The 15174-nt window shown below is 32.5% G+C and overlaps 1 protein-coding gene across 2 annotated transcripts in view; it reads left to right on the top strand.

Annotated features, from left to right (window-relative positions):
• Nucleotides 1-15174, top strand: part of Nha1 (Na[+]/H[+] hydrogen antiporter 1) — a 235547-nt gene that overhangs the window by 78547 nt on the left and 141826 nt on the right. The window contains exons 1-2 of one of the 2 annotated variants that reach the window (XM_031986199.2): nt 3862-5664; nt 13381-13755. In XM_031986199.2, coding sequence (XP_031842059.1) covers nt 5336-5664; nt 13381-13755 — 704 coding nt within the window. In that variant the 5' untranslated portion in view covers nt 3862-5335. Of the gene's footprint in view, nt 1-3861; nt 5665-13380; nt 13756-15174 lie in introns of those variants that run through there. The other variant, XM_076374212.1, reaches the window with a different exon arrangement.

Here is a 15174-nt window from a genome sequence, read left to right as displayed (position 1 = left end):
TGGAACTAACATGCCTAGTTAATTCATTACAGTGTATTAATAAAAAAATATTCTAAGGTAGAATGTTACCCAAATTTCAAGACAGGAAGGATTATCGTGACGTGCAGTCTAGAATTTGTTATTAACCGTAGAAATGTATTATTTTGTAAGTAGCATCTTAACGCTTTCATTAAAAAGTAATTATATGTATCTAGTCTATTTAATACTGGAATGTCTTGATTAAATGAAGCATAATATGATTTGATAACATTGAGGAGTTTAATACGTGATAAGATTCTCTTTACAATTATCTTAAAAAATGTGTATGTTTCCTAGAAAAATTATGAGATCAAACAATAGTTGATAATCGAAAAAATTTTTCACTCTAAAAATGTTCAGTGCTTTACAATTTTTTCATAATATATCAATGAAATAACAAAACGTTATATAATCGATAATGTCTTGCAAGGATTACAAACAATATTGTTTTTCGATAGATACGGAAAAGGAAATGAAAAAAATAAAATAAAACCACACTTAGTAATTATAAATATGTATTACATATATTCGTCGTATATAAACAATATTAATAACAATACGTTTTTAAAATTAGTTCGTTTAATTTTAAATTAATTATCAGCATTAAGTGTCAACATCGTTAGAAAAGGTTAAGAATAAAAAAGGAAAGAGGGTACATTACGCGAATAGAATTTTTTTAAAGCGCAATAAATTAAAATCATTTTAATATCCACTTTCAACAACTTTCTATTTTGTTAGTTTTTAAGCAACATGTTCTGAAAATTATTAACGGACTGAATTAAAACTTTCTTGTTAGTAAGAATATACTTTTTAAATAATAAAAAATTTATCTTTGTTAAGAGCTTTGAAACGCAGATAAAAAGTAAAGAAAAATTGTGAGTTTCATTATTTCATTTAAAGATTGATTTACAGAAAAATTGTATACTGTTCACTTAAATTGCATTTATAAATATGTTAAAGTTTTATTACGACATTTTATACTTACGAAAAAGACCAATTTAAAAAATTTCATCATTTTATTTTTCAAGGAGTCACCTTCGTAATGTAATAAGTTTTCTGTAATCGATTTACTTGTGCCAGAAAAATTGTACAAATTTTGGAAACCATAAACAGCAAACTTTAAAAGCTCCAAAGTCAAGGAAAGTAATAATGAAGTAGACGTCGATAGCATTGGACTCAAAACGAAGTACACGAAAGATTGAAATCACTAGAAACCTTAAAAATGTGAAAAACTCTAAAATTTGAACACTTAAAAAGCAAACAAGGTAAAAAAAATAATTATGAAACAGACAGTAAAAGAGAATCATAGTCAAAACGAGAGCTTAGAAAAATTAGAAGTATCAAGAATCATAAATCAGCAGATTAAAAGGCAACAAAAGTCAAGAAGGACAATTATGAAGCCAGTAAAGCAAAACCAGAGACAAAACGAACTATGCAGGTAATACAGGAAATTAAAATCCTTAGATATATTAGAAACCATAAAATTTATCAACTTTGAAAAGCAACAAAAGTCAAGAAGAATGATTACAAAGCAGGCAGTAAAGAAAAATTGTGGTCAGAACGAAGTATAAGAGAGATTAAAAGCATTACAAATATAAAAACAACAGAAATCACAAAAATCAATAAACTTCTAAAATAACAAAACTCAAAAAGAGTAATTACAAAGCAGAAACCCAAGCAAAATTAGGATCAAAATCAAATGCACCAAAATTTAAAAGATTAAAAACAGAAGTACCAAAAATCATACAATTAAAAGAACTTTGTAAGCGTCAAAAATTAAGAAGTGAAATCACTAGACCGTAGATTTATATGTAAATTTAAGTTGTTAATTCCATATTTAACACTAAACTACCAGACGGATCAAGGTGACCCATTCCTGATTTCTTCATTTTGCAATTGTTAAAAAGATAACAGATGTTTCTCTGAGAAATTATTAAATAATTTGGTTTATATATACGCAAACTGAATTATAAATCAATTAAAGTTTCGATACATGCACCCTTGAAATTTCTATAGAGGAATTTCAAAATGTCAATTTAATTGCTCGGTAGTTTTAGTGTTAGCTCCTTCATATCCCTGGACGAAATATCTCGTAACTCGATAGTAGCCGATTAACGCTTTTGACGAGATATCTCGCCACTTAGCACCAGTGGTTTGATACTATAGACGAAATATTTTATATTTTGTCTCATTTTAACCGATACGCGTATGTTTACTATGTTCTTCTATACTTTCTTATGTCGCTTGTAGTATGTTGATAAATATTGAAGTCGTGGCACGATATTCATCGTATAGGAGGTTAGCCTTGATTTGTTACTTGAAAGCGTTACAAAATGTTTGGTCGAAGAGTAAGAAATATAGTAATAAATCCTAATGGAAGCATTGATGATCAGCGAGAAACGCACGTCAGTAGTATGTATAATACTTCTACTAAGGCTGGATGAACTGCAGAAGGAAAGCAATGGAAGATTGCAACAGTTGAAGAAAATTTCGTGCCAACAGCTATAAACTATATAGATAATTGTAGCAGAGTGCAGTCACAATCGGGTATAACTCAGGATATAGAAATGACTTTGTATGTATGGAAAGATAAAAGAATAGTATCAATTCTGACTACTGCACATACTTCCCATTTGAAAAAATCAACAAAAATTGATAAGATTACAGGAGACTATAAGAAAATCCAATATTGTTATAGACTATAACCAGTACTCTGGACGATGTGAATCGCATGGATCAAGTCCTCCAACGATATTCTCCTTTATGTAAGAGTATAAAATGTTATAAGAAGTATTTTTTGCATTTATTAGATATAGCAATCTATAATTCCCTCGTGACATGAAAACGCATCCACGAAGGAAAGAAAAGTTATTTAGAAATAAAAGAAGACATCTTTCGTGGTTTGTTAGACGAACATTGCGCACCACATAATAATCGAGGAAGAAAGTGAAATGAAAAACATCCACTTTGATTGAAGTCTCAATGCTTCGTTACAACAATACGGTAGACGTCAAAGAAAAAATGCCCACCAGAACGTTGCGTCGTATGTAAACAAAACGGAGCACCTAAGGAAGCATTTTCGCTTAATACGTAACACCATGTCTTGAATTGTATCATGTAGAAAGTAAATGAAATTAATTTCAACAAATTAATAAAAATTGAATTTATTTCTTCCTTTTAGCCATAATAATAGAATCAGTTACAAAATATATTTCAATGTCAAAACATTGGCGCTAAGTATCGAAATTTATCATCAAAAGCGTTAGTCGGCCAGGTTGCGAGTTATCTCGTCAAAAGCATTAACCGGCCAGTACAGGGTCGCGAGATATCTCGCCCAGGGATATAAAGAGGTTAAAGAAATAAAATTATCATGGAAAATGATATTTCCTACAAAACCACTACACTCTGAATATTTATAATTTTACATATTTCCTTGTATGCATTCCGTGCAACCTTGCATTCCCAAACTTCCCAAAAATGCATAAAAATCCGTTATAATCCCGAAGCAGGCAAGAAATGAAAATCCGGGTTAGAAGGTATTGCGCGAAAGCAAGATCGTTCGATTGTGAAAATCTCTAATCGTCCTCGTCTCGTATTCCGAGGACGCTGTCGTCGCGGCGTGTTCCTCCTTCTGTCTCGTGGATCTTGCTAAATCAACGCGTTGACCTACAGCTACCGAGACGATCAGGGGCACGACAGGTCGGTGGGTTAGGCCCGATTAGACTGTCAATGAGGTGTCCAGCTGTGCCCATCCTGTGCAACGCGGTAACAATTATTACCGCACGCCGTAACAGTCCCTCCTTGTCCGTGTTCCAGCACTTTTTACCAGCCCCACCATTCGCATAAACACAGCAGTGCGGTGCACGGTTTCCAGCGTTTAGTCGCTACTTAACTGTGCTCGTTTGACAGCGTTCGTTTCCTCGTCCGTCACCACCGAACAGTGTCCCTCGTTCGCCAGGCCAACGACACGTTTCATCATTCCTCCGTTTGCCCCTTCGATTTCCCCGAAAATCACCGATGAGGTGGTTCTTGCTGCGACTCGTCGGGAACGTTCGAGGAACCCGGCGGAGCTGGCCCGTCAACATCGAATTCCCTTGGACCTCGTGATCCGAGAGCGACCCGAGATGAACAGGGGCTACGGTTATCGAGACTCGAACCGTTCGGACGTTCACCGTTTCCGTGTCGTTTCGCGGGCGAATACTTCGTAATCGATTGTCCGCGCGGGCGCGACGTTATCGCAGCGACCACCGAAAGCGAAATCCGTGCGAGCCGGTGGCCGCTGGTGGCAGCGAGGTGGAAAGGAAAGACGGTGGCGAAAAGGAAGTGAGTTTGAACCAGTGGAGTCGGCCTCGATAGACACCGCGCTAACGAGGAGAACAAAGCTCGCGCGTCGGTGGAAGAGGATCGGTGTCGTCGCGGTAAAAGCGGGTCAAGGTGTCAAAGACGTCAGGCAGCGGTCGCGAAGATATCGGCACAAGGTGTTAGCGGGCTGGTGTTCCCTTAGGAAAACAAAGTGTCACGCGACACTGTTAACGATCGACGGGCTCCCCCTCCCCCCATATCAGCGCCTCGTGATCGTTAATCGACGATCGGGGATCATCGTGTTTGGACTTTCTCAGAGTCATCGTCACGCGACACCACTGTCAACGATCGGCAGGGAGCCGTGCCGGGAAGCAATTGTGAATCGTGCCCGGCACGCATTGCCAGTCAATCGCGAGTCACCCGTTCCGGCGATCGGTCCATACTAATCGTGTCCTGAACACCGAAACGATTCGATCGACTACTTTCGCAACTCGCTTTTCCTACCATCAGTCCCTATCGAGGGCGAATCGTGAAATTGATTTGGTGAATCGGAAAAGATCGGGAACCGGTTCCGTCGCGGATACAGTTCTGGGAGTTTCCTCCAGCCAGGAACTTTGCTCCGAAGAGTTTTCGCCGTCGAGATTTAAAATTTTTCCAGTGTGTTCAGTAGACCGTTAGAACCACTCGGGCCGCGCGTTGACTACATGGAGCGTCTCGACGTTGCCGGGAATTGTTCGGTTCCGGTCCGCGAGAGCACCGAGTCCTCGGGTCGCGTTTAATCGCGTGGATGCGAATCTCTGTGGATTTATTGGGTATCGTTGATAACTGAATTATCGGTTCGCATCAATTTACATGTGACGTCCGGCCACCGATTAGAGGACACCAAGACCATTTTCGACTGGACAGGGATCGGCCGGGGGTGAGTTCCCGTCGAACGAACCTTTCGTCGTGCTTCCACAGCCTGTAACTCTGTAGCGAACGTCTACGCGTACCGTCACACGAGAAGGTGCTCGATATGGAAATCGATATGAGCGGGAGGACAAACAAATCGTCCGAGGAATTAACGAAAAGACGCGTCTCCATTAGCGATCAGATCCTCGGGGTGGATAATCCCACCTTTGATCATCATCGGCGCATAAGCGCCAGCTCAGACCACAATTCCGATCAGGGCCGAGGCAAATCGATACTGGCACATGGGGGTAGCAACTTCAGCAGTTCGGAGAATATACCGCAGCACAAGTTCGATCTTGAGCACGGCAAGATCAACGGGAACAGGAAGAAGTCCGCGTACAGCTTGACCAGCTCTATAAGAGACAAGATCGAGTACTCCGAGGAGCTGGAACGGTAAGTTCCGAAAGAATTCCTTTTCTTTCGGGAATTGCGCCGCGATTTAGAGGGACGTGATGTTAGCGAGGAGTTTAACTTGTTAACTGTGGAATTTAGTTTCAAAAGTTTGTCATTGTGCGCGCAATAAAATCAGACAATCAAATGTATACTTGTCAAACGTAGGTCAAATGCGTATTCCAACGAAAAATTAAAACAAAACAAAGAAGAATTACACGTTTATTTGAACAAATAAATAATTTATAACTTAAAGAATCAGTATCATTTCGAGCTTTAAGATGACGCGTATACTCGTCAAACGCAGTTAACTGGTTAACGATTTGACGGTCATATTAGTTATACGTGAATGATGCGATTCTTTGTACGTTTGAAAATGAACTTTTTGGCAACTGTGAGATTCGGGAAGATCTAGGCGGATGCTAGTGTCATGAATAGACTGAGGGTTTTTATAGATTTGTGGGAAGTTTGAAAATAAAAAATTCTACTGAAGCGATACCAAGAAACATAAAATACCTGAAGTGAAGTACGCTTTTTAATATTTGTGAAGGAGAATTATTTTCATTTAAATAAATATTTCATTTATGGAATTCGTTGAGTCTTTCGATTAATTTCACATTTGATAACAATGTTTTAAAATTGTAAGTATAAAATTATTATACATACTTTTATACAAAGTTTAGGATTGCCTATGACAATCACAACGTATACAAAAGGTAATAAACTATAAAATAGTATAGAGTATATTATTGTATTTATTTAATTTGTGTAGCACGGTATACTTATTTTTTAAAAATACTGACGTTTTATTCATTTTTTAATACAAACCGTTGCTTTTAAAAATTTAGTGAAATTACTTCAACATAATTAACACAAAACGTAACGTACACGTAAATTAACAACTGTTTATGTACATGTTTTCCTTTGTTATGAAACATCGATTGTTAAAACTTCTGTCACATGATGTAGTATCTTATACTCGAAAATTGTAACGTTAGATAAATGACTGATGATAAGAAATAAAATGAGATTACAACGTCGATTACAATCGCAGAGTTTATTTCCCGTATTTACTTACGTAGTTCATTAATGACTTTAAAAAATGTCGCCACTTATTGTAATTACTTTTGTAAAAAAGATAAAGGTGACGCGTTTTAATAATAACTGTTTTATGAGTAAACGTTACACAATTAATATTATATAACAATGTACCATTCGTTCTATAATTTTGCGACGTAAATGTTCTTAATCACTCGCGACATTTGTCACATTAAGAATTCGGCTCTGACAACGTAATTATGAAATATCCTTATTTTATTTCAACATCCAGCAATTATGAAGCTCTAATTGAATAATAAGAATGACAATGATACGCCGATTGTGTAGGATTAGTTACTCAGATTAATAATGATTGAGAATGTATAATTGACAATCAATCGGAAAATATTATTCACCAAGGTACACTCCCGTTTGTGAGTCAGCCGACACTTAAAACGGTAAATGCAAGATAATGAGAAGTCGTTAAATCGTAAATTGAAAATATTAAGTAATTAAGCTCAGTTTTCAATACAGCTACTGAATTTTCATATGTAATCAGTAACAGTACGTTTGAATTGTTTTAAGTTGAATGAAGTGCAAAATACATTACGCCATTACAAACTTATTGTAACATTCCACTCTTGAAAAACAATAATCGTTTTTCAGAATAATTTTCAAAAATACAGTTTATTGCTCAAATAATAAATTTATGTAAAAATAAAATTTTCTGACATAATTGGTGTATAAATCTACTTTATTATTTGTATAAATCTACTTATTTATTTATATTACAATTTATATTTTCTTCGTGAGTAGCTTATTTTAGTAACTTTATAATTTTTTAGTATATCCTGTTTAATAATACGTAGTGCAATTTAGGACAGAAAGACGCAAGTTATTTAGAACTCGAACAATTAGGTCTACGAAACTTGTGAGTACTCCTCGAGCTGTTTACACACGCGCGAATTCCAACGAGTGCTATTCTCGTGCGTCGGATTAAAGCAAATGAGACAAAACTATTTGAGGTAGGCGATTCTAATAAAATTGATTGTAACGGAGCTAGGAAGCGACACAGAGATTGTGATGTAACAGTCGCAGTTACAAAGCCTGTCATTTCCAATCGCCTTGATAAGATCATAAAGTCTAATGAGATTAAATCAACCGCAGTGCTCAGTTTCCTATGGATTTCATTGTATCCGCATTTCAGAAACTGTGCACCGTGTCACTTTTGGAATCTTCAAGGAACGTTTTTATTTCGTTCGTTTAATTTCAAACGTAGGGAAGAGTAGAATTAAAAGGTACAAAGTGTGCGCGACAAAATCGTGGGAAATCCGAAGGTCGTGTTCAGTATCTTGTAATTTCTGAGCCACAGTTACATATTACTCGAATTGTTTCATATAAATATCAATTTGAAGTATCTTTTCGAATGAATTCTTGTTAAATGAATAAAATCACTATCATCTGACTATTGTAAATACTAGTCATGTTAATTATTTCTATCTTTATTTGAATAAATAATTCATCCCCATTTATTGGAGTCAATTTATCGAAAAATTTGGAAGACAGCAAACAATTTTCAATGTGTATTTCTTCATATTAATATGTTAATATTTAACTGATACTCTTGAAGAGACTATTTTATTATAATTTATTAAGAAATAATAAATCTACAGAATGCAGCATTGGAGGAAATTAATTAGAAACGTGAAAATAATTATTGAAATTGTAGGCGGAAGAATAATGATTCTATTATTACGTTCTATGAAATTAACAAGATATTCTTATAAAAAGTGATATAAATATGTAGTTTGAACAACGAGTAAATAATAGTGAATAGTAATAATAAAAAAAGTATAGTATAAATTTGTTCAATAATGTCCTAACGTAATTGTCTAACGGTATATCAAATGTCAGATATTTCTAAAATTTAACATTTAGATTAGTATTAATATTACAATATTTTTTATAATTACTTCAAGAAATACATTAAAAATATAGAATATACTCATTTCATTTTGATCCCTTTAGCTAGAAAATGAAATAAAAAATGTATAGTACCTTTTCTAGAAAGAGAAATTTAAAAATTTGCGTCGCACTTGAAGTACTGTATTTAACATGTAAAAATACTTTAAAAACGTAAAATGAAATATTTTAATTTGAAATATAATCATTTTCGAATGCTTCTGCAGTTAATTAACTTTCAACGGATCATATTCATGTAGAATAACCCCGTATTAATTGTACCACTTACAATTAATTCGTGCAATTAACGAAGTGAATCGGTCGGCACTAATTAAACTTCACTCTATATTTTCAATTCACTTTTGCATAAAGTCTTGATTGTATATGTTGGTAAAGTATTTATGTAAAATATATTTAAAGTACATTATAAATATAATTAAAATACTTAAAACTATAATTATCAGTATTGCATTTTAATATAGTCTTCAATAATTGTCTACTGTTTTACGTAAGAGTATACATACGTAATTTATGGGTATTAATATTTAAATTGACCTTATAAGACCAATATGAAATTGAAATCTGTATGTAATAATACATTTGAATGTAACTGTTTCTAATATCCACAGAAAATACAAGTGGAATTTTTAATTGTTACTTAAATAAAGACTATATATTTTCATGTGATTTAAAGCAATTAAATTTCGTTTAATTAAATGTTAGCTAATATAAGTTACTATTTCGAAAGTAAAACTTTAATAGTGTTTAATTTATAAAGAAGTTTGTAATTATTTTAATTCAACTTATAATTTTTTTGCAGATAAATAATTATTTCTATAACAAACTTACAATTGATTAAATAAGAATACTCGATCATAGGAAACTTTATTTGATATCTATAAACTGAGTGAATAGATAAACGAATAATAGTAGTATTGTGATTGTCGTAGAGAAGAATATCTCGAGAGAATCATAGTTAATGCAATTGTCGAGAAATCAAATCAGAAGACTACTGAAGAGTTTGTAACAACATGAGATAAAATTAAATGAGAACGCACACTGTCAACCGTTATCTAGTTCCATATCAATTAATTTTTATAATTCCTCCAATATTGTCTTTTAAGCGTATGACTTATAAACTTGCCTTCTTTGAAACAATATTAGCCAGAAAATGGAAACTATGTGAAGTTACTTCTTGTCACAAAATATAATTTTTGTACAGTATGAAACTAAACTTGAATACATATAGTAAATCAAAATCTAATGTAAATATAGTATATTCGAAAAATAAGTAGAATATAAATAAAATGTTGTCAATACTCATTTATATTTATTCAAGATGAATTAACACTTAGGTGCTTTAAATACAAAATTATAAATTTTATTCGTTGATATTAGGTAAATTATATTCATGTTTAAGAACAATTAGGTAATAAATATAAATTAAGAAAATTAAACAATTTTACTACACGTAAACAAGAGTCTAAAACAGAACTGGGCATTATGGAAATAAAATTTTTATTTTATTTATTATATTATTTAAATTAATGTTATTCAAGTAATAATATTATTTAAGTAATATTGTAGTTGACAAATAAGTTCTTTTAATATTTGTTATTTCATTATAGGTCTAGACAATTATTATTTAATTCCACCATGAAAATAATGATGTTTTGAAATTGGTAATTGAAATAATCAAATATTCGGCAAATACATCATTTGAAAATAGTTTAATTTCAAAAGTAAGATTGTAAAACTTATTTACATAAGTTCTCATTTTTATTTGTCTTTTCCATGTATTTCCGATTTATATAAAGAATGACTGTCTCGTCTTCGAAGTGAACGCAATCATTTTCTTTCTATTAGTTCTGCATAGTCAATTCAATAGATAACAATACATCGCGAGAAAGTAATTCGTCAGGCATCGTTCCACGCACAGCCGCAGGTTCTTCGTGTTTCCTCCATATAGTGGAGGATGAAACTTAAGCATCAGAGCTCACAATTAGTATGGACTACTTAGTTTAGATCTAAAGTGCCATTTTAGATGTTAGAAACAATCTGAAAAGTATACGAAAGAGTTAATAAAAGATTATATTGCACTATACAATATGTAATTATGTAAATTAAAATATTCTCTTTCTAACCAAGTAAAATCAATTATTAACAAATTAGTTCCTTATTCTTTCCGTCGATCGCAAATATGATAAAATTTATATTAAATTTTCATTAACGCTAGAATTACTGTACCAGTTAAAATGGCTGGTTTTGGTTCTTTTGTTTCTCAATTACTGATATCCTCAAAGCATAGAATATCCGAAATGATCTTGAAAATAGATAGATTCACTTGAATACTATAATGAATGTCTGAAGAAACTGAAAATAATTTACTCTTACAATTTGTATAGTGATTACATGTTAATTGTATTCAATGCTCGGCAGTTCTAGTATCAAGGATGCAATTTCATTTTAATCTACACGTGTGTACAGTTAATGGAAACGTAAAATTTGTACATTATCAATTATGCCTGAGGAATAGCTTTAATTTCGGTGACATAGGTGACTCCTTACTTTCTCTTTTTTGTTAAAATTTACTGGATTTTATTAAATGTATTGTTACTCGTCGTGCTCGTTATAAATTTTACAGTGAAACAATAATGAATATCGACGCAAGTATAATCTAAGGAATAGTTTCGTTTCCAAACTTTACATCTGACGCGTTTCACTGGTATATTGACTTTACTTCCTCTCTTTCTTCGACAACTGCTTCTACCTCGATTTACATAGAACTTTTAAATCAACACTCCAGAATTCGCACAATCTATTTGTATTTCATATTTCCGACTTCCTCGTCCATGCCTTTGATTTCATATTTCCTGATCTTCTCATATTATGAGTTAAAATATCTGAAATATCGAACTTAAAAATATATTATATGGAAGTTATTGTATTTGTAGATCCTGGACGATTTTGCAAATTTTCATTTCTAACATTTTTCATTGTGAAAATAAGAATTGTACAAAAATTTACACTAATTATTTTATTAGCATGTATATAACATGAATTCAAATATACAGGTTGTCCAAGAGCAGGTGGTCAACAATCTCTAGAATATAATTCTATGAGTAAAAATAAATAAATTAAATAAATTAGACTGAACAACGTATTAATTACGTTATGTGCATAAATATATCACATATGAACCAACTTTGTTCAATCCTACATATAATGCAGAAAATAATATTAAATACTGCACAATAAAGAATTTGGACACACGAGATTACCAAAATTATTTTATTTGTTTTATACACAGTCAAATACATTTAGATGTGACATTAATTTGACATTGTTAATTTTTAATAAAAGCAGAATAATTAATTCTAAGAAACTTTAAAGAATAATTTTGAAGTGTGTTTGAAGGAAAAGCAATTTGCAAATGTAATTAGAATATCAACTACAACAATCTTGAATAACTTGTTTCTCAAAAAGCAATTCGCAAGGGTGATTAGAATGTCACGTACGACAATCTTGAATGACTTGTTTCTGAATCAACATCTTGGCATGTCAGAAGCTATATTGTATCTGAGTAACGATCCATTCATGCACCAAAGCAATAATACAATGACTGTATACGAAAAATAACATAATTACTTAAGTCATGTAGTTTCTAAACGTCCAATTACTGTTTGCAATGTTCAAATCAAAAGGAAAAAGAAAATAGCCGCCGAGGAAATAATTTTCCAGACATTAAAAAGAATAAATTATTAGTTATTATTTATTTTGACACAAAAGAAAGAATTCAGAAATTTGCGAACTCTATATTAGTTAAGGAAGAATATATTTAAAGATTAAAATGTAAAATATTAAATTTAAAGTATTAAAATTAATTCAAATGTAAATTAAATAAACAAGATTACTTGTGAAATTTTAAAATGTAAAACTAAATGAATAAAAACTGAATTTACCATATAAACAATATTCATACAAGATTCAATCGATTGCGAATGGTTAACTTAAATAAAAATTAATTAACGTAGTAATTGTACAATTTTTAAAACGAAAAGTGAATTAATAAAAATTTAATTTGTTATATAAGAAATAAGTTTATTTAAATAAAAATTAAATGAACAAACTAAACGTAAAGTTTTACAGAAGAAAGTTGAATAAATTAAATCCCTAGCTGTTATATAAAAATAGGTGTTCATATAAAATTCAGTTTAAAAAGAATAAAATAAATATAAATTACATGAAAAAAGTAATTAACACGTCAACCGCCACGTTGCTAATATATTTTGTTAGATCTACAAAAAGGAAGAAAATTGAAACAGCAATCTCTGAAATATCTTGACTTTTCAGTTTCTGTTTCCTTAGAAAAATTGCTCTGATTGCACAAGTAAATTAATGAGTGTCGATTAGGCGGTCAATATGTTAACACTAATCGTACCGGCACTTTTCCTACCGTAACCAGTCAAACAACTGGTTGCAAAATAAAGGTAAACAAGCTAGATGGTCAATTCTTTTATTTGAAATAGAAACAAAACTAAAGACAAGAATCGGAAAACTGATTAATTAAACAATATAGGTTTATATAAAATTAAATGAACGAAAAAAACACAGTATTTCAAATCTGGTCATTTGACTGGTTCTCGGTACGGTTAGTGTTGATCAATGAGATCTATGGAATCTAAGAAGTGAGTAATTGATTCTTAATGTTTGTTTCAGGTCGTGGTTATACCTGTTCTGTGCGCGATGCCACGGTCGCGACGACACACCATCATGGGAGCCGCCAGGCTGGAGAAGAGCCTGTCCTCAGCCATTTTGTCCCAGCTACAGAAAATTTGCCCGGATTTTATGTCTCTTCCTGTTAGGGCTGCTATTCTGGGGCATCGTCTACGCGGTGATCGGCGACGACGCTGCCCCTGGCGGGCCGCTGTTCGGTCTGGCCACCCTTTGTATAATAGCACACTTCGCGGGATGGTTGTTCTCCTTGACCACCCTTCCTGCTTTAATCGGTATGCTGATTACTGGCATCATACTTCAGAACGTCGGCCTGATTCACATTGAGGGCAGATACTCCACCTGCATTTCTAACCTCCGGTGAGCTTCTTATTTGTTTTTCTCATGTTATTACCTGGTTATTTTGTTGTAACATAAACGAATGAGGGCCCAGCAGAAGGACCTATATTACATTCCATAGATTTTAGAGTATGGCAGAGAAACATTACTACTTACTGTAGTAATTGGATGAATGATGTAACATGTGCCTTTCTCTAAAATGAAAAATGAAAATATTAATTCTATAGTTACAAAGTAATTTGTTACTTTTTAAAAACACAGAATTGGAGCTAGTTCTTTATTTTTCTTTGGTGACAGGCAATGAATTTTTGTATAGAATCAAAAATTATTAGGTTCTATTGTGTCGACTGAAAGAGTATAGCCGAATAAGCAAGGTAAAAATGCCTCTAAATCAAATTGACTGGGGTATATACCATTCGATAAATCCTTCAAGAAAACCTATGTAAAATGTCAAGTCGCTACCCCTACTGCTAGGATAGTTACGGGATTAATTTAAGCGTAGTTTCTTTCGTTCTACTTTATAGAAAATTATGAAAAAAATCAGTAACGTTTTACAAGTTGATTCACATATTTGTAAATTGTTTTGGAATTTTTTGTTGAAAAGTGTGTCGAAGTGGAATATTATTATTTTACTGTAAGTGTTTAACCTTTAGAGTAAACGTTTCAGAATAACATTGATTAAATTATGTAGTTTAGATAAAAAATGTTTAAGCAAGCAGTTAAAAATACTTCGATACAGTATAGTCATTACTAAATTTTTTACTTTTATACGTGTTCATATTTTTAAGAATTAAATGCAAACATGATAAAATAAACATTAATATGACACAGTAGTAGAAAAAAAATAAAAATAGAATAAATATTTTGTCTCATATAAAAAACAAAGTATTTCAATATGTACATATGCGTAGAAGAAATACACATATGTGTAATATGCAATTAATAAGGGAATCAATAAAAGAATTCATTTTAATTAAAATTAGACAAGCCTTCGACTTTTAATTTAATAAAATGAATTAATCGATTATAACAGTATTTGGTTATTTTTGAATTTTATGAAACATTCTTTGAAAATCGAAATCTGCATAAATACACGTGACATTACTGATAATGTCTAGCCGACATTTGGCTTTCGCCAAAAGGAAATTTAACGTGTCACTGTCTTGATGGACATGATAGGAAAGTTTATGTGTGGTATTGTCAATAAGAGTTCTAATTTACAAGTATGAGACATCGATGCAGACTCTCTTGTGTATGGTTGAACGACATTGTTGACCCGTACCACCTAAAGGGTTAATTATTATGCTGTTGCGCGTGACTACAATTAGGCTTAACTGGGCACGTGATTAAAATCATGTGCCGTTACGCAGACATTACTTCTTCGACTGAATTTGTAAATGGAACATCATCATTTCGTAATTGAAATTTATTCTCTTGCCG

The sequence above is a fragment of the Nomia melanderi genome, chromosome 2 (genome assembly GCF_051020985.1).
Source record: "Nomia melanderi isolate GNS246 chromosome 2, iyNomMela1, whole genome shotgun sequence".
Lineage (NCBI taxonomy): Eukaryota > Metazoa > Arthropoda > Insecta > Hymenoptera > Halictidae > Nomia > Nomia melanderi.
Note: the sequence above shows the minus strand (reverse complement) of the source record. Positions and strands in the feature narration are given on the sequence as shown.